General features: G+C 39.0%; 1 protein-coding gene across 2 annotated transcripts in view; it reads left to right on the forward strand.

Moving 5' to 3' along the window:
• The window catches only part of accs (1-aminocyclopropane-1-carboxylate synthase homolog (Arabidopsis)(non-functional)), a 59,436-nt gene extending 35,219 nt beyond the window's left edge, over positions 1–24,217 (forward strand). The window contains exons 11-16 of one of the 2 annotated variants that reach the window (XM_080190270.1): positions 961–1,050; positions 2,094–2,139; positions 7,391–7,532; positions 9,071–9,213; positions 12,400–12,553; positions 15,284–24,217. In XM_080190270.1, the coding sequence (XP_080046396.1) occupies positions 961–1,050; positions 2,094–2,139; positions 7,391–7,532; positions 9,071–9,213; positions 12,400–12,553; positions 15,284–15,564 (856 nt within the window). In that variant the 3' untranslated portion in view covers positions 15,565–24,217. Of the gene's footprint in view, positions 1–960; positions 1,051–2,093; positions 2,140–7,390; positions 7,533–9,070; positions 9,214–10,810; positions 11,057–12,399; positions 12,554–15,283 lie in introns of those variants that run through there. The other variant, XM_080190271.1, reaches the window with a different exon arrangement.
• Positions 24,218–25,086: the final 869 nt, after the last annotated feature.

A 25,086-nucleotide genomic window follows, 5' to 3' on the forward strand; every position in this document is an offset into this window, starting at 1 on the left:
CTCAGCTTTGATTACAAATAATTGTAATAATTGAAACAATTCAGTTTACAAAGTAAATCTAGTTTTAAATATTTTTAATTTTTGAGCTTCAGTACTTTGTATTTTTTTTCCTTATTTGTGATTGTATCCACCCCGCAGTGATGGCTGTTAGCTTGACTCTTTATCAGAGCTAATTATTTTTTGGGGGGGATCTTGTAATTTCATCCACACTGAAGAAGATCTACATAATTCCCATGATTGTGCTTTATTCTACTATAGAGTGAATTCAATCATTCTCTACACTCCCCACTCCTCCCCATCACACCCCACAACTTCTGATGTGTACAGATTGTTGTGTGCTGATGAGATTGAACCTTTTTCTTGCATGTTTGCCTGCAAAAATTAATATAATTTTGAGCCCAGAGCCTTGCCTGGCGTGTTCTCTCATTTAAATATTTCTGACTAAGTCACGTTGAGTTAATAAAAGGATCTGCTAAATCTTCGGTACATTTCAATTGGTGCAAAACAATAAGAGCTAATTCATGTTGCACAATTGAAAGGTAGGTTGTTATTTCGTACTTGTAATTTCCCCACCAAAGTGTTGTCAGAAGGCGTCAAGCAGAGGACAGGTGCTTGTCCATAAGGAGACAGGAAAATCTGATGTCAGGTCTATTTTGCCTTCTACAGCCCATCAGGTACTGTAACGTCATTCCTGGTCACTGGTTCACAGGTTAACATTAATAGGTGCCTCCAAGCAAGTTACTTGTGTAGTGTTATTTTTATTAGATCTCCCAAGGTGTAGACAAGGTGTAAAAAAATGACTCTGTCCTCAATTCAAAGTGTGCAAAAAGTGGCGTTCCTGCATCATTTATAAATAAAATATCTCTAAGAAAGGAAGATCAAAATCTGATTTTGAACTGATTGAGGTTTCTGCGTAATTTTATTAAATGCTGTTTATATATTTTTTTCCTGATGATGTAGATACAAATTGCATGTAATTATGGATGAAGTGTACATGTTATCGGTATTTGGTGACACGGACTCTTTCCAAAGTGTCCTCAGCTTTGACAAGTGAGTCTTACATTTTACGTTAAACAATGTGAATAATGTGACAATCACTTTGTTACTTTGCAAGTTACTTTGACATTTTTTGTCAACATCTAAAATTTGTACTTACAGAAACCCATCATCATTATTTAGAGGTCCCTAAATCAAGCTACTGAGAAATCGACATGTAGCATTTCTGTTTTTCTGATGCAGAATGCACATTCTGCCGCCATAGAACCATACATCCACTTACTCACCAATAGAGAGCTTTGGTGCAGATTGCTAGGGTCCAGGCTCAAGGGCCTTAAATATACACAGGTATATGGCTGGAAGTTACCAAGGAAAGACTACAAAGCTCCCTGCTGCTTTTCCATTCTATTCATTGGAGTATTGGCTTGCAGTTACCTGAAGCCACGTATAAGAAGAAATCTCTAACCCAAATTGGCAACTCTGCTTCATCAATAGATCTTTTCTGACCTACCTATTTCTAGTTCACCTGACTTGGCAAGTTCTTTTTCTTTCTGTCAATACTGTAATTTTGAAATTCCATTCTTGGAATAAATAAAATCAGCTCGTATTGCAAAACCATCTAAATGGATTTCAATTACTCACACTTAGTTACATTTCTATCTGACTGTACTATGCTGAATCGAGGCCTGTGTCAACTCATTTTTTATGTATGTAAATATGGGAATTTCACAGTAACTTCATTGCAGTGTTAGTGTAAGCCTTACTTGTGACCAATAAATAAACTTTAACTTTTAAACTTTAAACTGAGACAATGTGGAGCATTGGTGCACCAAAATTTGCAATAGCAGCTATAATACATTGCAACATTGCAAGGCGCCCAAGCAGTCCTTTTAATTTAACTGCGGTGTTTTGCCACTATTTTTGAGGGTAGAATAATTGTATTAACATTAATAATAGATTGACGACCAGACTTTGTTTTCAACTTTTCTGCTTCCAAGTTTAACCACTTAAGATGTATGCTGATGAATTTTACTTTTGAGCTGTTTGCTGTATTTTTGTTTACTTTTAAGTATTTATAATGTATTGCTGTTTTTCAGGCTTCCTGATCCACAGAGAACTCATGTGATGTGGGGAATTAGCAAGGTAAAGCATCTGATTGGTACTAATGGTTAATTATTTATGAAAGCATGTCATGTGTTGAAACAAGGTGGAACAGTGAGTTGGCATCTTAGCAGATTACTCCAGAGAGCAACACCATTCGATATATATCTCATGTGATGAGTCTACAGTCTTTGCTGGAATTGAATTTGGAACTAAAGAGTCAGTTGTCAGAATGGCAATGGTGAAATGCAGAAATATATTTCTGCTGTTCTTTACCTGAAATGGCTAAATGATGTGGAGACTTTATACCAGGTAAAACTAATTTCGATCTCTATAAACTCTTAAGTTATACTTATTCCAAGGAGGAATTCAGGAGAATCTCCTTTATGCAGCGATTGGTGAGATTATGAAACAATGTGCTAAGGCAAATAGGGAATCTTGGATGGTCAGTACATGCTAATTTTCTAAGTCTGTCCAAAATGAGTGAAAGATGTGCCAGATCATCGACACGGATGCCAATCATCTCATGTGAAAACACCATGCACCAGGTACATGGCACATACTCTTGCGACTCGGCCAATGTTGTCTTTCTGATACGCTGCAGGAAAGGATGTCCCAGGCATGGTGCACTGGGGAGACCATGCAGACGCTATGACAATGGATGAATGAACACTGCTCAACAATCACCAGGCAACAGTATTCTCTTCCTGTTGGGGAAGACTTCAGCAGGAAAGGATGTCCCAGGCATGGTGCATTGGGGAGACCGTGCACACGCTATGACAATGGATGAATGAACACTGCTCAACAATCACCAGGCAACAGTATTCTCTTCCTGTTGGGGAAGACTTCAGTCAAGGGCATTCAGCCTCTAATCTTCGGTTAAGTGTTCTGCAAGGTGGCCTTCAAGACACACAATAACACAGAACTGCTGAGCAGAAACTGATAGCCTAGTTCCGCACATATGAAGATAGCCTCAACCAGTATTTTGGATCCATGTCACACTATCTGTAACCCCCACGACTTGCCTGGGCTTGCAAAATTTCATAAACTGTCCTGACCTGAGACAATTCACACCTCTTTAACCTGTGTTTAACCCTCTTTCCACTCACATTGTCTGCACCTATTAAGATTTGATTACCTATTAAGTCTTGCATTCCAGCCATTATCTTGTAATTGAGTTTGTGCCTATGTATGCTCTGTTTGTGAATCCACTCTTTGTTCACCTGATGAAGGGCAGTGCTCTGAAAGCTCATGCTACCACATAAACCTGTTGGACTTTAACCTGGTGTGGTGAGACTTCTTACTGTGCCCACCCTTATCCAATGCCGGCAGCTCCACAACATAAAAGAAATGAGATGAATAGAATATCGAGTCAAGACTTTGAGCCAACAATATTCAACACGAACCAGGAGAAATAAAGAGACCCCAACAGAGCGACCTACAGAAGGACAGCAGAGGTTCAGTTGAGATGCAGAGGTAGAGAAACAATGCAAAATACAAGAGATCTATCAAATGCCAATGATACAAGGACATAGAGATAAATATAACAAAGACATAATTAAATTCAGATTTACAAAAATAGAGACACTCAGAAAAAATTGAATATTTTGAGGGGAAGTTAGAGTACAAGGAATAGAAAGGTATGCCTAATGGAGTTAAATGGACTAGCATAGAAAGGGGCAAGTAGAGCATGAGCACCAGCTGCAATCAAATGGTCTTGATTTGATTTATTACTGTCACATGTATTAGTATACAATGAAAATTATTGTTTCTTGTGCAGACAAAGCATACCGTACTTAGAGAAGAAAAGGAGAGAGTGCAGAATGTAGTGTTACAGTCATAGCTAGGGTGAAGAGAAAGATCAACCTAATACGAGCTAGGTCCATTCTGATGGCACCAGGGAAGAAGCCATTTGAGTCAGTTGGTATATGTCCTCAGACATGTATATCTTTTTCCTGATGGAAGAAGGTGGAAGAGGGTATATTTGTGGTGTGTGGGGTCCTTGATTATGCTTTTCTGAGACAGCAGCAAGTGTAGACAGTCATTGGATGGGAGGCTGGTTTGTGTGATGGGCTGAGTTTCGTTCATAACTCTTTGTAATTTTGCCGTCTTGGATAGAACAGGAGCTATGCCAAGCTGTCATCCAACCAGAAAGAATGCATCTGTAAAAGTTGTTTTTTTTTGTGTTGTGAATTCTATATAATATTAGCAACCACTCTGATAGCTTGATGCCTTTGTAAGATGGAAAGTTAGGATAAAGGTTATGAAGAAATCTTCTAAAGGTTGCAATTCTTTCTCAAACTATTCTTGAAGCAGTCTGTAAACTTCTCAGAAAGGGAATTGGATATTTACTTGCAAAAATTAATATTGAAGAGTACGAGGAGCACTAAAGAGAGATATTAAGTAACCAGAACACCAATTTAAGAGATCAGCGGTGCTTTATGATTTTCCATGGAAAGGTTGGTAATAATTCAAGACTAAGTAATTCTGATGACTCTTGCAAATTTCCTAATGGCAGTGAGAAACTTTTGAGAGAATTTGGGGTAGGTTGTCTACCTACCTGCCCAGAAGTGGCAGAGGGCAAAATGGGGTCTAGCGTGTGAGTGGAATAAAGGACTAACACGTTTTAAAATTAGTAATGATCATATTGCTGCAGGGGAACCAAGGTCACCAATTTGGAAATGATATTTTGTTAGAGAAATAGAAGATCTATTAAAATTACAAGACTGAGGTGCAGGGAAAAGTTACAGCTATTATCATAAAAAGAATTTGCCACTACGAACAGGTAAGGGGTGGCCTATATCATGAAAAGACCTAATTATATTTACACCAATGGCCAGATGGACAGAAAAGTGGCAAATGGGATTTAATCCGGAAAAGTGTGAGATGAGGTGCTTGGGGAGGGCACACAGGACAAGGGAGAACAAATTAAATGGTAGCATACTGAGAAACGTACGGCAGTAGAGAGACTTGGTCCACATATCATGAAGGTAGCAAGACAGGTCAGTAAGGTAGTTAAGACATATGGGTTACTTCCCTTTATTGGCAAAAGGCATAAGATCAGGGATGTTATGCTGCAACCATATAAAACACTAGCTAGATTACAGCAAGAGTACTGCATACAGTTCTGGTCATCACATGACAGGAGGAATTTGATTGTACGACAGTGGGTTTATAGGGTTTATAGGGCCAGGAAATGGCAAATGGAATTTAATGTTGGCAAGTGTGAGGTGGTCCACTTTGGTAGGAAAAATGGTAGGAAGGACTATTACTTACGAGGCGAAAAACTGCAGCAGGCGACGGTGCAGAGGGACCTCGGGGTCCTTGTGCATGAGTCGCAAAAACCCAGCTTGCAGGTGCAGCAGGTGGTCAGGAAGGCGAATGGGATGCTGGCCTTCATAGCGAGGGGGATTGAATATAAAAGTAGGGAGGTCTTGCTGCAGCTGTATAGGGCATTGGTGAGGCCACAGCTGGAGTACTGTGTGCAGTTTTGGGCGCCGCACCTGCGCAAGGATATTTTGGCCCTGGAGGGAGTGCAGAGGAGGTTTACTAGGCTGATAGCGGAGTTGAGGGGATTGAGCTATGAGGAGAGGCTGAATAAACTAGGCTTGTACTCGTTAGAGTTTAGAAGAATGAGGGGAGATCTCATTGAGACGTATAAGATGATGAATGGGATGGATAGGATAGAGGTGGAGAGACTCTTCCCGCTCAAAAAAGACAGTAGGACTAGGGGGCACAGCCTCAAGATAAAGGGGAGGCGGTTTAGAACGGAGTTGAGGAGGAACTTCTTCACTCAAAGGGTGGTGAATCTCTGGAATTCTCTGCCCGTTGAAGTGGTGGAGGCTGCCTCGCTAAATATTTTTAAGAAGCGGGTTGATGGGTTCTTGATGAGAGAGGGGATTAAGGGTTATGGGGAGAGGGCGGGAAAGTGGAACTGAGCCACGACAGATCAGCCATGATCTTATTGAATGGCGGGGCAGGCTCGAAGGGCTAGATGGCCTACTCCTGCTCCTATTTCTTATGTTCTTATGAGACTTACAAGGACGTTGCTGGGAATGGAGAATTTTGACCATGAAGAAAGGTTGGATTGGCTGGAGTTATTTTTTTTGGAATTTGAAGCTGATAGGAGATTAAATTGAGGTGCATAAAATTAAGGGGCCCAGATAGAGTGGGTCCTTAGCAGAGAGGTCAGTAACTCAGGGCCATAGATTTAAAGCGATTGGAAGGGAGTTAACGAGAAGTGTTTTCACTCAGTGGGTGGTGCGGTTCTGGAACTCACTGACTGAAAGGGAGTTGAGGAAGAAGTCCACATTGCACTTAAGAATTACCTGACTATTGCATTTAAAGTGCCGTAACCTGCAGCATTACAGACCAAGTGCTGAAAAGTGGGATCAGGCTGGATGTCCCTTTTCAAGTGGCACAGACACAGCTGGCCACCTCCAGTGCCATTCATTTTCTACATTTTCTATGTAAAATCTTTTAGTCCGAGAGGTTTGTTGAGTACAATATAAAAAGATTGCTCAACTTTATGCTGCTAGAAAATGCTTGTATAAATCTTCTGGTTTAGCAGTATGTGACTGTGAATAGGAGTTACTGCAAATGTCTTGTTGTGTGGCCTCTGGTTTCTGTGATTAGAGAATTATTAGGTCGTAGATTCATTATAGTTTGAATGCCAGAGAGTAAATGCTGAATGTTGGCGAGGGAATAACCCAATTCTGATCTCTTATGCATTTCTAATTATAATTGCTGCACCATTGTTGGCCTTGCCTTTAATTGTGTAGGCCTGAAGCTCTGAAATTCCCTCTCCACCTCGCTTTCCACTTCTAAAAATCTATCTCTTTAATCAAGCTTTTGGCCATCTGACAGAATATCTGTTTCATGTGGTTTGTGTCAGAATGCTCCTGTGAAGTCCCTCAGGGCATTTCATTACCTTCAAGGTGCTATAATAATATAACTTGTTGCTGAGTTTTACTTTTGTGTGACTGTTGACCTAAAACTACTTGCAGGCTTTTAAAACGTGTCAGCTTATGTTCCAATCCATCAACAAATCATTATGGGACTCTCTTTAAAGATAGAAAATCCAGTACTCAGCATAACGGACACTAAAGTGCAAATCCTGTTGACTCAGCACTTGGTGGCATTTCCTTTTGAATTGCAGTGAACCTGCTGACCTGCTGCTTGGCCTACTTGCAGTAAAAGTTGTGTGGAAATGTAAATGTAAATGCAAATCTGGGTGAGGGAAAAGATTCAAACCAAAGACTGCAAAAATCAAACCTGTTTTATTGCTTCCTAGGATTTTGCAGCCAGTGGAATTCGAGTAGGTACACTGTACACAGAGAATACAGCTGTTATCAATGCCCTTGGTCGGTTGTCATGCTTCCACGGTGTTCCAGGTCCCACGCAACATATGGTAGCACAGTTGCTGAGAGACGAAGGTAAGTATACCACGGTGGAGGGTTGCTTTATTCCATTTTTGGGTGGGTTGTTTGTGTCAAATACATAGTGAACACTGTTCTGCTGAGGTTTTTATCTTGGATTGAAGCATCTTCCTGCTGTTTGGCAGAGCATTATCCCAGAGCAGGGTGCCGGGCATTGGATACAATTAACCACTAAGGCACATAAAACGTTATTTAGTAACATATTAGTCAATAAGTAAATAAGTAGTTACATTTCTGAAATTATTAATTTAATAGGGTAAATTTATACTGTGCAATATTTTAAAACAAGAAGACTCGATACCCATTTTTAAACAATACTCTCTAGATTTAAGAGTGATTAGTAGCCAGTGAAGTTTACTTAATCAGTTAGTAAAATTACATCTTCAATCAAAGATAAAATTACATGGATTGAAAACCTTCTGCTGTTATGACAGGAATCCTGGCAAACAGGGGTCAAAAATCATCACCCATAATTAGCAGCTGATGATTATTCTAACTTGAAATATGCTACATTATACAAGGGTCACCAAGATCAATTACATTTCCTTAGATCAGCATTGACCAGGGGACTGAAGCTGAGACCTACTGGTTCACTTGTTTCGGTGTGATATCAAACTGTAGCCATAAGGGGTTACTTTTTCCTCTGATTAAGCATGACACCTTTTCCTTTAATCAGTGACTGTACCCCACAAGCATTGTAGAATGTGGCCTTAGCTAAGGAGTACATGCATCAACACAGTAATGACACTTCTATTAAAGAAATTTGAAGGTCATGAAATTTCTTTTGTATTTGATTTTCCAAAACTTTCCTCACTATTTTCTTCTTCTTGGCCTGAAGGTGCTCTTTTTGCTGGAGTATGGTTCTGCATGTACCATGCACATTGCCAAACATAGCATTCCTCATGCAGGAGCCTTCAGTCTATGTTAGCATGTTGTTACATGTGAAAGGTATGCAGATGAATTGAACTTCCTCTCCGGTCTCATCCAAAACATGTCTAACATACGCCCACTTTCTACGAGCTGTGACTGGATAGCAATCAGGGAATCTTGGCTGATTTTTATTTATTTTCTTTGCTAGAATGTTTGCAGAAACCAACTGCAGTCAGTTATCACGCTGCTGAGGTCAACCAACTCAGCTCATACCTGGATTCAAAACTGGCATCTTCCTGCTGTTTGGCAGAGTATTATCCCACAGCAGGGTGACAGGGATCAGATACAATTACCCATTAAGGCACATAAAACATTATTTAGTAACATATTAGTCAATAAATAAATAGTTACATTTCTGAAATTATTAATTTAACAGGGTAAACTTCTATTGTGCAATATTTTAAAATAGGAAGACTTGATACCCATTTTTAAACAATTCTCTCTAGATTTAAGTGTGATTTGGTAGCCAGTGAAGTTTATTTAATCAGTTAGTAAAATTACATCTTGTTGAAGCTGACACTTCTGTACAGATTTGTATTTTGTAGTTTAAAGATCAGTTTTGTGTCTTCATGTCCCCCCTACTGCCCCCCACCACTTTTCTGTAGATTGGATCAACCAGGTGTTTTTGCCAACAAACCGGGCCAGATTGAAAACTGCCCACAAGTATATGACAAATGAGCTCAAAGCAATGGGCATTCCTTTCCTGAACAGACACGCGGGCCTGTTTATCTGGACTGATTTTAGAAAGGTATTCAGTGCTATTATTGTTGTTAAGATTGTTTTTGTGATTTTCTTAAACACCAATGTAAATAAAGGAATATGTTTGGGATTTATGACAATTTATTCAGTTACAAGAACTGAGGCATTTTCGTGGTTCGATACATATATTTTTTGCAAATTGTAAAGGAGCTTAGGATTCGTGTTTGCAACTTTTGCATCTTGAATTTGATTTCAGATCTGGAATGAAACTCCATGGGAAGATATTTTAGGTAAAATGAGTTTAGCCAATCCTCAGTCTGTTTCTGATGGATTAATGTTCATAATTTGGTCCAAACTGGCAAAATACGCTGGGGAAACAGTTGAGACATGTGGATGTGGTAATGGAAAAAAAATCGTTGTGCATTGGAGTTGTGTTGACCACAAAGCAGTAATACTAAGGAAAATTTGTAACTACTTTAAAATACTTGAGGAATCTGTAATTTAAGAAAATGTTTCAAAGGATTTTTGAGAGATTACGTCAATTTGGAAGGGATTAATTATAAATTTCAGGTAACTATACTGGTCCATGTGACCCAATAACCCTTCATCTGAAAGTGGTATCAACAGAAAGGCAGATAGAATACAAAGGTCATATGGCACAGGGAGCGGTGGAAAGGGTAGAGCTGGAGGGAGAAAGTGTTTGATAGCCTGTAAGATTGTGGGATACTCTTTGTAGTATCTGTTATTCCATGTATAATTTATACATACTAATCATGATTTGCCTTTTAATGTATTTTTCATTTATGTTGATTCTGATTTGTGTAAAAGTTATAAAAAGTTAAATCTTGTTTGATATTAGATTGCGAATATCTTTTTCTGTATTTTATATATTTTAGAAAATAGCTTTTAGATTTAGGAATTAAAGTACTAAATATAAGATAAACGGAAACATTAGGGTAAGAAATAGGTAAACACCCTACGATAATTATCATTCAAAAGATAGAACTCTGATCTCTTTACATAAAAATTAACTAAGTGTGAAGGTGTTAAATAATGGGCTGGTTTTCCTGTTTATTTGGTACTAATGAGATGTCTACAGTTGACTTCATTTGGGGTTTAATCATTTTCCCCGATCAAAGAAGCAAAAAACCCCTTTGCAAACAAGAGGTTTCTTTGGGTGGAGGAGGGGGGGAGAAATGGGGAACCAGCAAATCTGGAGAGAGGATAATTGGCAGCATAGTAGTTAGCAATGCTGCCTCATCACGCCAGGGACTCACGATCAATTCCAGGGTCACTGTCTGTGTGAAGTTTGCACATTCTCCCTGTGTGTGCATGGGTTTCCTCTGGGTACTCCGGTTTCCTCCCACAGTCCAAAGATGTGCGGGTTAGGTAGATTGGCCACGCTAAATTAACCCTGGTGTCAGGGGGATTAATAGAGTAAATATAAGGGGTTATGGAATAGGGGCTCGGGGGGGGATTGCAGTCATTGCAGACTTGATGGGCTGAATGGCCTTCTTCTGTACTGTAAGGACTCTGTGATTCTGTTAACTCCATTGGAGAGTTTAATTATCCATGGGATCCCAGAATCAAAAGGTTTGGTTTTGAAGTTAAAGGTTAATTAATTTTGCTTATGTCGGCTATCTCAGCTAACCTCTAGAATGATTCAGCCTTGACTGGGATTCTGGAAAGTTGTCAATGGGAATTTTCCAGAAGGTCTTTGAGATTGGAGCCGAAAGAATCCAAGTAAGCCCTGAGATCAGAAGGCAGCAGAACATAATTTGCTTGAAGGTTTCATTCATGGGCATCACTGGCTGGATCCCTTTCCACTGCCTGGCCATTTCAAATAGCATTTGAGGATCAATCACATTGCTGTGGATCTGGAGTCATATGCAGAGGCCACAGCAGGTAAGGCCGTCCGATCTCCTTCCCTAAGGGCATTATATTTTAATGCCAATCAGTAAAGGTTTCATGGTCATCATTAGGCTTTTAATTCCAAATTTTTTTTATTGAATTCAAATTTCACCATCTGCCATGGTGGGTCCCCAGAGCCACCTGTGTCTCTGGATTACCAGTGCATTGACAATACCACTACCCCATTGAAACATTAAAGATCTCATGGCAATGGGGGGCTGGGGGGGGGGGGGGGGGAGGTGTCAGTATATTTGGCTCTTCTGGTTTACGGATCCCCATGCACATTATAACAAAGAAGCAGTGAAGGAGAATTAGTTTCTACACAATGCAGACAGTTTCTGTAGTCTGTGCTGTACACCATAGTGTCTTTGTGGAATGTAATGCTTCCTGCAGCTTTGACCCTTCTTACCATGACCACTGCAAAAATTTAATGACATGTGACAAATTTGGACTGTTGTAAGTATTATCAGAAGGTATTTATGTGAAAAATACAAAGGATTAGCACCACTCGAGTTCTAATTAAAAATAATTATGTATTAGTTAAATCATTCAACCTAATTGTTGAGCCTGTAGATGATTGGTTGGCAGAGAAGGAAACCTGATTGGAGAAATGCAAACAGAGTTGTGGGAATGGTGGGGACTAACTTCAGAGGTAACAAAACATTTAAAGTTGATGGCTTGCAAGAGTAGCAGGGTCCAGTAAAGGGTGGCACAGTGGTTAGCACTACTGCCTCATGGCACAGGGACCTAGATTTAATTCCAGCCTCAAGTGAATGTCTGTGTGAAGTTCCGTATGGATTTCCTCCAGGTGCCCCGGTTTCCTCCCACAGTCCCAAGATATGTGGGTTAGGTTTATTGGCTATGCTAAATTGACCTTTATTGTCAGGGGGATTAGCAGGATAAATACATGGGCTTGCGGCTAATAGGGCCTGGGTAGGATTGCTGTCAGTGCAGGTGTGATCAGCTGTATAATTTCCTTCCGCACTATAGGGATTCTATGGGTTTGCGTGAGGAGGACCTCACTTGATGGCTATGGCCTTCTGTTGTTCCCTGGTGTACTGGGTTGTGGAGAACCATGATCACCTTTACCAACCCTGATTCTGAAATAGTTGAATCTTGCAGTTTATATTTGATTGATTTTTCTTGCTAAAGTAACATCTGTGTTCTCACATACACTTCCTGTCTGCTCAGCAAGCTGCTTTGACTTCTTTCCCATGCTCAGAAGGAATTTAAACATCATTTGTATTAGGTGATTCAGCTGGAATGCTGCAGCAGGGAAAAAAGAAATCGCAGGAATTTATTGTACCCATTTGTTCTGGTTCAGTACCTAAAGAATCCAACATTCGAAGAGGAGGAAAAACTATGGAAGCGGTTTATTGATAATAAGATTCTTCTCACTCATGGAAAGACGTATGGATGCTGTGAGCCTGGGTGGTTCCGCCTTGTATTTGCTGACAAAACCTCCCGGCTAAAGTTGGGTGAGTAGAATAATAAACAGAACTTTGCCTTGTTGGTTCCTCTTTCATATTTCTGTCTTCACTTTCTTCAGGGTCTCCAGCAGTTTAAATGTGGATTTTCCACAGGTAGTGTTTCTTTAGCTGAAGAATGTAGGATATGAACATCCAGTTTGGTACAAATTCTAATGTTTATATTACTATACTGATTAAACAGCAAGTGCAAGATGGTACAGTTTCAGATTTGTGTATTTTATTGTTCTGAATGAAAAAGCAGTGATCATTGACATTATTGGATTGAAGTCCCTATTTGCAAATCAAAGATCACTGCATGCAATGTTGTGCCCTAATTTTTTTGAAAGTGATGTTGGGATTCAGAAGTAGAGCCTCCCCCATGCCCTCCTCACATCCTCACCACCACCACAACAACTTGCTAAACCACACCTATTACACCACATCATGTATTCATCTGCCTTCGCCCATATGCGCTTTGCCCATTTCTTCACAAAAATTCAAATTGACCTGGCTTCAATGCAGTATGGCACAAAATATGACAGAGGGTTCATGTCTGCCTTCCACTGGCAGAAAAATCTGCAGTTCAGCAGAAAGCAGCCTGTAGATAAAACTCGTCTTGTGACAGAATACAGTGAGGTTCATTTTGGAGCCGATTGGGTGCTCTGATTTCTTTCCACAGTCCGAAAATGTGCTGGTTAGGTGCATTGACCATGCTCAATTCTCTCTATGTACCCGAACGGGCGTCGGAGTGTGGCGATTAGGGGATTTTCCACAGTAATTTCATTGCAGTGTTAATGTAAACCTACTTGTGACTAATAAATAAACTTCAACTCTTAATTGACATCAGTTGTCCCTGAGCCCACTGAATTTACTGGTTGGTGAGTGATTAAATGCCAGTGCTGATTTCCCTGTTGTGTTTTCTGTGGTCTTTTAGCTGGGATGGTGATGGATAAGGTAGGAGGCAAAAGGTTCCTTTTTTTCAAAGGCATTTGGCGCATGATCAATGGACCTGGCACTATGCTGCAATAAGGCAGTCCTTGCTCTTGCCTCTGCCCTCCACCATGCAGTCCCCTCCCATATCCCACTCCCTGCAAATGCTATCTTGTCCTTGCTCACATGTGGCTTGGATTCCTTGCCAATCTAAGGCCTCTCCCTGGGTGCATTACTGGAAACTGTCAATGCTTCCAATTGCTTTGCCAGCCTCTGGCCAGTTTCTCTCAGCGGGTAGAATTTCCACTCCTGGCACCATAAATTCTTGGGTAGGCCTGATGCTGGCCAGTTAATCTGGTCCAGCCTACCCCTCCGCTGCGATGTGCATTTCAAACTGTTTCTCAAATCAGTGAGCTGAAACGGCGCCAGTTATCTTAAATTTCACCTAAAGTTCCTACTACTTAGGACACCAAAGTGAATATTTAAACAGCTTCTATGCCTTTATTGGGTGGGAGCAGCAGGTGTCCACTTAAAGGCTTGACTGAAACTCAGTTATGTAAAGGAACCCTACCAATTCTTTCACGGTTGCCTATTCTTAAGGCAGAAAATGGATTATTGGCAATTTAAAAATTCCTTCCCCATGGTGTCTATTGATGTGTACTCCACACCCAGCTAAAAAAAGGTTTAATTAATATGTTCTTATGTTCTTATATAGTGTGCCTTTATGAAATGTATTTGTCATTCTACTTGTGAAAGAAAAGTTAAAAGTCAGCTCTGATTATGGTGCCAATTTTTCTGCTCCAGGAGACTTGCATGCTGAGAATATAGAAGCATAATTGATTCTAGATATTGAAGTGTTTGTTTTAATCTGAGCAAATGCAGTTTAGTTTATTTTTTGGGTTGGCCCCTGAGGTTTCAGAGTAGGGTTTAATTAGGTTGATTGACAAGAGAGTGCCATGTGCTAATGGGGAGGAGCTAGGCTTACAGAGGGTAAAAACAGCCAGTTTTTACTTGGACTTGCAAGGAGCAACAACTTTTCTCTCTCTCTGAAGATGGAAGTCTGAGAACTGCTAGAAAATAGATATTTTTCTTCAGGTGTTCTGGTTGTTTGAAGACTAGCAACCTGCATACCAGTCTGTTGTTTTCTAACTGATTTTAAAGAGGCATTTACATGCATGAAGAAAGTTGCCTAAATTGGAACCAATAGAGATAGACTAGCAGTTAAGAATTATGTCTTGTCACATTAAAGTATTTCAGTTGATAAAAGTTACACTAATTCTTTTTGTTATGGTTATACTGTGTTGTTAAATAGAAGTTTCCTAGTAGGTTAACAGAATCACACCTGGAATGAAACACCTTACGCTCACAGTAATGCTGAAATCAAGAATAGTTGGGGTCTTAGCCAACTTCATAATAAACTTTGGTGTTTCTGAACTGGTCCCTAACAAGGGTGAAACTTTTTTCTATTTACTATGTGGCTTTCATTCAGCAAGCAGCATGAAGTGCAAGTGCTGCCTGCATTACATGATGCAAGATAATTGTGTATTGCAATCCTTATGTCCATTTTTAGAAACTACCCAATTTAGCCTCTGTGATTCCTGACAGAGTTTATTTTGGCTGTTTAAAATCAATCCATAACTTTGAAGGGAACTATAAGAGAATTCAGACTAACTTTACAGTCTGCATTTTAGCATAACAAATAGCTCAGTGGAGAAGGTTTGAAAAAGTAATTGTTTTCATTTTATTTTGTTAAACTTCATTAATTGTTGCCTGCATGACTAACTCACAGTTTAAAACTGTTTTGCTTAGGATTGCAGAGGATTAAGAAGGTTCTGGAAGAGCAAGATTCAGAAATCCAATCAATTGAAAAGGGACCCAATTCTGATTCTGAGAGTGGAACCACAGTTGCCGAGGATGTCATAGAAATTGGTGTCCAGCAATCTCCTCAAGATCCTGCTCTTGATGGTCTTATTGGACTTCTGCGCCAACAAATCCGAACAACTGACTGGTTACAGAGAAACACACCTGAACAATTTGCTCAAGAGAATCCAGAAGTGTATGAAGTTTTCTGCAAACTTGCAGAGAAGTAATCTGCCCCTGTAATTACAGAGATTGTATTAATTGGAATGCATTAGTGATTATTTTCCAATTTGTTAAATGCTTATAGGTCATTTTGCATGACCTTCCTACACTTACTGGTGGGTTAATAACAAGTCTTAATACTGAAGTGGTGCTGTATAACACTGCTGGTATTTTTAATTTTTAATTTCTCATCAGTCTCTAGTTTGGCCATGTGTCATCTATCCTCCCCAGTACAAGAAAACTCATTTATGATTGGAACCAAGCCCTCTTGTCTTACCAGGCGAGGCGTTCAGAAGTTTCACTTCCACAAGACTATAGCATTGTAAATACTTGCAATTTCATTAATTGGTTTTGAATTAAGGTAGATGGAACAGAGAGACAAAAGAAAATAAGTCTGGCTCTCCCTGTGAATCACATAAATTAAATGGTGCAAAATGCACAAAACAATATCTTGAAGGTTAGCAACATTTTAAGTATTTAAGAGGCAAGGTAGAGGGATACTGAGAAACCCAGTATGTTCTGCTTATTTTTATGTCCATTTAATGATTGAAACCATTACATTTTTAAATCTTTTTCAATAGAAAACAAATTGATTTCAAAAATACTTTACTAGAATTGTTATCCATCCTTAAAGTCCCCAAACCAGATTGTTTAATTGCATTTTACTAAATTCTATTGAACTCTAGTTCATGAAGATTAGTTTTATTCACCAAGATTCTCTATCTTGTAGTGCTTTAGATACGATATTATCATTGGTCATCTTTGTTGCATAATGTGCGAGAGGATTTAAAAAATTTTTAAGTGCCTTTATGCACTCGTAAGAAGCAGTCTTACCATTCTACACTGAGTCTCAAAGCAGGTCAGAAAAAAGGAGTGAATGTTCCCTTCCACTTCTACCGAAGATTAGAAACCAGTCTTCTATGCTCCCAAGGCACACATCATGTATAATGTCCGCTACCATGGACTTTATATCTGCATCTAATGAAAAGACAAGGTAAGTATTTTCTTGCACAAATAAAGCTGTGGGCTCATTTCTTAGTAGGTCAAGTTTTGCAATAAAGCTAATTTACAGAGCTGCTTATCTTTGGATCTCCAGAAAGTCTCGAGCTTGAATAAGTATCTATATTTTAGAATTGGTCAGAAATGTGTGGGAGTGGGGAGAATGGAGTCTGGCTGTCACAGTGATTGAGGTCATTGTTGTTATCATTCAGTCTCTTGTAGATCTTCCACTTGCTTCACTCCATTATTGGTGGCTATGCCTTCAATAATGAAGGATCAAATCTATGAAGTCCTATTCCCACAGCTGTTTGCCACCTCTCTCCTCTTTTAAGATACTCAAAATGTACACATCTTTGCCAAAGTTTTTAATCACCCATTCTAATATTTCCACCTTTGGCTTGCTGTCAGTTTTTGTTTGTTTGCCCTCTTGTTAAAAAAAATTGGAATCTTTTACACTGTATTTAACATTAATGTTACGTTACATTAATGACATTGACAATTAGAGGAAACATTCTACTCCCAATCTCCTGTGCTAGTCATATTGTGAACATGTTTTGTTTATAATTTAAAATTGCACTGCATAAAGCAAACGTAGTAATCTGACACAGCTAAACACCTTCTTCCAACTGGTGCTTTATTCTGTTTTTGGGCTGCATTGCAACCATGTTCAGTCTCTCAAGTTCACTTCTCTTTGCTGATTGGAAGGCCTGTTAATGAAATGGAAACTCTCTATCCAAATTCCTGCTGGGCATGAGACTAAATTACTGAACTGACAGTGATTTGTCTCAACAGTATTTCGCAGTCTTGCTCCTGGAGCCACAAAATGGCTGCAATTGGAAAAAGGAAAAGTTGTTCAAATGTGCAGTCAATCCTATTTTGAACTCAGCACTTAAAGCAGAGAGGAGAAAACTTTATTTGGAATCTGATCTGTCATGACCCAAACTGACAATGCTTTATGTTACTATTAGTGTTCAATGTAGCAGCATGTTTGTTTTCCCCAGCCCTGACCTGCTACCCCTACAAGAGTCATTACTATAAGATACTGTACCCTCAGGGAGGCGGTGAGAAACCAGTGTGGTCATTTTGTTCAGGTTGCAAATAAACTCCATTCCATATAAACAACATTAATTGTAATGGTGAATGATAGGTCACATTTTCAGATTTAACCAGTTGATGATGCTAGGGCACACTGCTTTCCATGTAATGACTCTCATCACTATTTAGGAGTTGAAGTTGACATATGGGTGGCATGATAGCGCAGTGGTTAGCACTGCTGCTTCACAGCTCCAGGTACCTGGGTTCGATTCCTGGCTCGGATCACTGTCTGTGTGGAGTTTGCACATTCTCTTTGTGTGTGCGTGGGTTTCCTCTGGGTGCTCTGGTTTCCTCTCACAGTCCAAAGATGTGCAGGTTAGGTTGTTTGGCCGTGCTGAAATTGCCCCTTAGTGTGCCAAGATGCATAGGTTAGAGGGATTAGCAGGTAATATATATATAAGGATATGGGGGTAGGGCCTGGGTGGGATTGTGGTCGGTGCAGACTTGATGGGCCAAAGGCCCTCTTTCTGCACTGTAGGGTTCTATGATTCTATGATTAATTGAATTGTTGTTCAGTGTAGTGGGTATTTTTGGGAAGAAGGAGGGCACATTCATGACAGCAACAACAAAGTATTTTCTCATTGCATCTAATGTCATAAAGCTCTTGAGCTGATATGTATTTAGAAGGATGAAAATTGTGAAGCTGAATGTAGCAGCAATGGGATCTTTTCTAACCTGCAGATCAATTAAATGTAGTTCTGACAAATGGCTCCTTCTGAATTATTAAGCTAACTTCCTTAGTTGCTGATTAGTTCCATTTCTAGCATCTTCTGTTATTTAAAATTTCTCGTGTTTTTAATCTCTGCAGAGGAATCCAGATCAGTTGTTCACTGAAGCAGGCAAGCAGCAACTTTATGTGAAGTTAAAGTTCATTTTATTAGTCTTGCAAATAGGCTTACACTAACACTGCAATGAAGTTACTGTGAAAATCCCCTAGTCACCACACCCAATGGCACCTGCTCATGTACACTGAGGGAGGATTTTAGCATGGCCAGTGCGCCTAACCAGCACGTCTTTCAGGCTTTGGGAGAAAACCAGAGCCCCGGAGGAAATGCAAGTAGACGGGTGGTGCGTGCAAACTCCTCACAGGCAGTGACCCATGCCGGGAATCGAATCTGACACAGTGAGGCAGCAGTGCTAACCACTGTTCCACCGTTTGCCCATTGTGCCACCCATAGCTCATTGATGTCTTGTAAATTTGTGGGTCAAATAAAAAGTTCCTGATTTTAGGAAGAAGTTAGTAATGGCCACAAAAAGCTGCCATCAATAAACATGCCACGACAAGCATGAATTCAAGCAATGAATTCTTAACATCTTATTTACTGTGGGAAAAGACTGTACGTGAACGGAGACTGTCAGAAGGATATTATCTCGTCCTGGTTCTCATGAGTAAAATCAAGATTTGCTCCTTAGATGTGGCTTTCAGATGTTTTGAATGAAAAAAATTGTTGAAGGTAAAGAACAGATTTAATTAAGGTAGTCTGCACAATTTGATTATAAACTGTTATGAAGACCCTGCACAGCCTTTTATCTAAACCACAGGTAGTGCTAAGGAATGGAGTGATCTGACTGGAAAATCCTTCAAACATTGACCTGGAAGGACTCAAATGTTTAATTGCATCATGTAGAATACTCCTATTTTATGGTCTGTTGAAAATTTATTTTTCAGTTTGTTGGGTTGCAATAGCAGCACACTGCTGTCTCACAGTGCCAGGGACCCAGGTTCAATTCTGGGCCTCGGGACACCTGTCCATGTGGAGCTTGCACTTTCTCCCTGTGTCTGCGTGGGCTTCCTCTCAGTGCTCCGGTTTCCTCCCTCACTCCAAAGATATGCAGGTTGGGTTGATTGACCATGTTAAATTGACCCTAGTGTCAGAGCTATTAGCAGGATAAATGAGGGTTATGGGAATAGGGCCTGGGTGGGATTGTGGTTGGCACACACTCGATGGTCCAAATGACCTCCTTCTGTATTGTAGGGATTCTACTCTATTCTGAGATTTCATGGCCAGTTTGAAGGTTAGTACAGCTGGAGATTGTTACTCTAAGGTTTTTTATTGCAGTAAAATTATGCTGCTTTTACTTTGAAGTGTTATTTGCATTGAACAAAAAATACTATATTGCAGTTGAATATGCACTGCATGTCAGTTGTTTTATATTAAATAATTTTTAATTACATTTTGTGCCAAATTTATTTAAGCTTGTGTTGCAATGTTTGTATATTCCTCTTGTTTACTTCATTTTGAGCCATTCTGTATGTAGCTTGTGAGCTCATTTTATAGGAGAAATTACTTTGTCATTTGAGTAAGTACAATTTGAGACTTTGAAGAAAATTTCATTTATTTATGGAAATGCTTTGCAGAAACACCTTGAAGGATTTATATTAACTATTGATGTCAGAGTATAAATCGCACTTTGAAGCCTGTCAAAATCCTTCCAAAAATGGGGGTCCACTTATACGCCATGTATACACAAAGCATGATCTTTGGGACTAGAAAAACAGGGTTGTCTTTTATACCAGATTGACTTGAATATCATAATTTATGGTAATATCTGTTCTTGCGCGCTATGATTTTGAACATGAACGTGACTTAAATGACGTCCATTGAAGACTTTGATTTTTCATGGTCCCAGTTCAAAAAATCTTCATGATATTGTTAAAGCTTTTGCCAAGGATCACCAAAGTTGTCTTTTCTTTAACCAAAGTATTTTTGTGTTCAGTTTAGACAAAAGATAACTTAAATAAGGAAAGAAAGGTTTTTTTTGGCATAGTCTCATCTGAAAGTCTCTTCCAGAAAGTTACCCATATTTTCTCTTCAGAAGTAGAGATATAGGTGTTGTCAACTCCCAGCATGTGGATAAACATCTGGAAGAAAATAATTGCAGGGGAGCGAGATATATTGAATAGCCCCACCAAAGAGTGGATACAAGTATGATGGGCTGAATGACATCTTTGTATGCTGTATCATTTTGTGATTCTATTATTTTCCATTTTTATTTCCTATTTTGAGCATTTGCAGATTTTTTTCCTTTTTCTCTAAAACAGTTTCCAACATGGGATTTATCAAGGGTTAGTTAACAAAACATGTCAGTGAAGTGCAGTTCAGCTCTCCAATTACATCGTACCTTCATTATTGATAGCACCTCACCTGATCGGAATGTAACTCTCATGCCGTAAGAAAGCACTGTTTTGGAGAAATAACTTTTCACAATACATGATGGAGTTCTTCTGTATTGCTAATTGACAGGGTGGGAAGCGAGGTTGACTTTGCCTAGATAAATTGAAGGCAGTGAGGTTCAGTTCCATTTTGTGTGAAAAATGTATGCTAACACCCAGATTACTCTGGGTAAATGTGCTGATTCTAAAAATATGGCTATTAATCAACTTCCTGTTGTTGAGAATGAATGAAAAGTAATTACCTGCTAAAAATGGGATTTAAAAAACAAACTAATTGAGAAGCACTTCTCACCGTACTCCGCCACACTAGCCTGGCAACATTTGAAAATATCTTCTTGCTATTTCACACTTAGCCTTGAAAGTTGATCAAATTACTGGAATTTTCAGTCTCCCATGGTAGTAAACATACTACAGAGTATTGGTCTGTCTTGCACTTTTCCTTCACTAATGTGTAATGTTCCATTCAGTAATTCAAATGGCTTCATTATCAGAGGGACATAATGTGTGTCACTTCTCATCAAGGTCTTGTCACAACAGCTAGGTCCTCAGGTGGCCTAGCCACTGTACTTGGAGCTAATGTATGTAGATTTTAAGTGAGGTTTAAATGTGAGTCTGTGCTGTGAACCCTGTTATGGGAAAGAAGGCAAGTATATTTCATGTAAAATGTGTTACATCCAATGCTGTATTATAAGGTGATAGATTGTATAAACTATTTGAAACATGTCACTTTTTAATGTAATCATTATTATAAAATTAGTTTTATTTTGTACTGCATATCTAAATGTCTAGTAAAATTACACGTTATTGCCACTTCTTTATTTTGACTCTGCATTATAATTGGTGTCACCAACCCAGCTGGTATCTATGAGGGTGCCAACTTGGAAACACTGGTTTGTGGTGGTATATGCAGGAATAGTGCAAGGAGCAACGTGTGATACCCAGTGTGAACAGTAACCAGCCCAGTCATAGTATATAACACTTGTTAAAGAGTATTTATTACAATAGAGAAAATACACATAATCTAAGACAGTTATGTACAAGACTGCTAAACACACCCACACAATTTAAGTAGGAATTACCCTTTTGATCCAAAGTACACTTTCAAGATCTTTCTGCACTTCCTGCATTCTTGCTTCTAGTTTGCCAGCTAGAATTGGCTTACAGGCTGCTTGATGGAATCTGCCACTTGCTTCCACGAAAAGTTTGCCACCTATGGCATTATTTCCTTCTAAGATTCCGTAGTTGTCTGCTCCCTCAGCTTCTGTAGTTCTGAGATTAATATGTCTGTCTTCCCTGAATGATTCAATCATCTATTCAAAGTGTTTTCTATTAGCGGGACAATGGTATTTATTTTAGTCAGTCTACAACTGCTAATCTTGGTATTGGGATTCACATCCTGTGAAATACCTTTTGAAGTGCTGATGGTTTTGAAACTGTTGGCACATTCATGACTTTGGGCTTCAAGTATCTCCCAAAAACTACAAACATTTGATCTGCATAACACTTTTATGCTTTCGCTTAATTTTCACAAGATAATATTTACAAGTTAATATCCCAATGGATGTCAGTGAATGAGTCAAAAGGAGGCTGTTCCCAGCAGTGAAGCTTTTCAATTATAAGGATGAAAAATAAATTAGATGAGACCTTTGACATTTCTGAAGTTTCCTTAGTATTTCTCGTGGTATAATGTGTGGGTTTTAAATGTCAGTTTTTTTCATGTCTCTTAAACAGTTCCACAGTTGTCTTTCAGTATCCAGCCCAGCTGTATTGATCCATCTTCTGTGTGAAAAAATTGCCCCTCTGGACACTTTTGCATCTCTCCCCTCTCATCTTAAACTTATGCCTTCTAGTTTTCAACTCCCCTACCTTTGGGAAGAGATATTGACTTTCTAGCTGATCTGTGCCCCTCATTATTTTATAGACCTCTATAAGATCAGAATCTTATCAAGATAAGATTATGTTATCACATTCTTTCAGAATGTGGGAGGAAACCAGAGCACCCAGGGGAAATCTGCACAGACACAAGGAGAATGTGCAAACTCCATACAGACAGTGACCCAAGCTAGGAATTAAACCTGGATCTCTGGCACTATGAGGCAGCATGCTAATCACTGTGGCACCCCTAATATTCCAGTGAATCTCTCTCAGCTTGTAGGTTTGAAATCCTGCCATGAGCACCTAATTTTTTTTACAATCCTGCAAGGTTCTATTAACATTTAGAGAAGAAATTAAAACATCCAGCAATTAATCGACAGAAATACACCACAAGGTTCCATTTTTTTTAGTCAAAAATTATTGTATATCACAAAATATTAAACAAAGTATTAAACTGTTAACATTATAACAAATAAAGACTTTTGTGTATGCTTTGTCTGTATAGCATGCAAAACACAATACTTTTCACTGTATACCAATACGTGACAATAATAAATCAAATCAAATATAAAAAACTTGGTTCTTTCTATTCCTGTCCTCCTCCCGCAAGAGCTCCTTTCTTAATTTACGAAACTTTTAAGATTAATTTAATTTTCATAGGATTAACTCAAAAGGTACATCACCGGTCTCAAGAATGCACTCTAATTTCAGTTTTATAGCTATTTACCAAGGTAGATTTCATGGGGCCCTTCCATTAAGTTTTGACTAAGTGACCCTACAATTTCTTCTGACCCCTTACGTCTCTGAATTCTGCAGGAACCTTCTTGCAACTCCCGTTCAATGGTTTAAAACATTAGAAAACACCCTTGGTTTACACTAGCCCATTGTTTTGGGTCCAAATTTCATCCAATCTGAATATATCCAAAACTGCAACAAGGTTAATGGCCTTTTATTGAAAGGATTACTGTAGATTTCTTCCTTCCACTGCTCAGATCTTCATTGCTTTTCCCCTTTCAAATTTGTTTTATGTTGGACACTAGCTCCCAGTCGCAGGTTGCTTCATGGAGGATAAATTTAGTATTTGCTTTACTTCAGGTGTAGGTCTGCCTTTTATCTCTCAACTTCCAAGTAGTTACAAGCTATATTACGCCTACAGCTGACATAGTTGCTTTCAAAGAATCAACTGGTCTTGCCTGCTGGTTATGTCCTAATTCAATTCACTCAGAATCTCACTAAGAAATTATAATTACACCATTGTAATCCCCAAGATAATGTCACACACATTGGGCCTATTCCCAGGCAGAAATGCAAATTAACTACCTTTTAATTCCAAAGTTTTCTTCAAATCTGGGAAGCCACAAGACCAACATATATATTTTACTGGAGTAACAGCAGATGTCATGTCTCCAATTTTTATGAGGCTCTCACCCTTTTACCCTGATTTTATCCAGTAAACACAAGTTTTAATTCTAATTATCTTAAATCTGTTAGTTTGCCAACATCTAGATGTTTAACCACCATCACTGAACTTACATTTAAAATTCAACTTCTAAAATGAAAAAGCTGCACCTCTAAAACATGTGAATTATGACATCAAGGGATAAGTGAATAGCACAGGAAGGTGGCTTGAAGTAGATTGTGAGCTATAATCAAACTGAATGGCGCAGTCGACACGATGGGCTGAATTTACTGCTCCTATGCTCCCGTGTCATTAGATAGATGTAAAAATAATGTCTTTCATGATTATTGCTTTTTTTTTAAAATTAATCCTCCAATTCTGATTCCTTGTTTCCATACAAATTATTCCATACTTATCCAAACTGAAGCATATCTAGCATTACTCATTTCAAATATTTCATTGTTTGTATTGTTCCTCATTTTCTCTTCCTCCTAATTCAATGTTTGCAAAGTGCTGCATAATTTAAACTTGCTTCCTGTGCTACATCCTGTTGTAAAAATCAGTCTGTTTTAACCCTTATACGATGGACAAATAACTTTGAGTAGACGTCTTATTAGTACAAACAAAATTTAATTAAACCCACACAATCAATAATCACCCACCCGACCAACAATAAGTTATCTTACAGAAATGCTAGAATTCAAGTACAATACAAGACCTTGACTTAACTTTGTGTGACTGACAAATACCCAAACATTTACTGGCCTTTATCTGTGTGCTGGTCTTGGTAGTTGTCTGTGTAGTTCGGTCCTTTGCTCTGGTCTAGCATTCTGGCTGTAGTCTCTCTTTCTTCCTTCTTGGGTGTGGTGGCTCTCCTCTTGCTGGCAATGTTCACCATTGTTGTAGCTCATTCGTGGGATCAGAGAGAGAGAGATTCCTGGTTGTGCAGCATCCTTTACACCATGTTTGGTTTCACACCCTTTTTTT

The sequence above is a fragment of the Carcharhinus amblyrhynchos genome, chromosome 6 (assembly GCF_965287045.1).
Source record: "Carcharhinus amblyrhynchos chromosome 6, sCarAmb.v2.hapA, whole genome shotgun sequence".
NCBI lineage: Eukaryota > Metazoa > Chordata > Chondrichthyes > Carcharhiniformes > Carcharhinidae > Carcharhinus > Carcharhinus amblyrhynchos.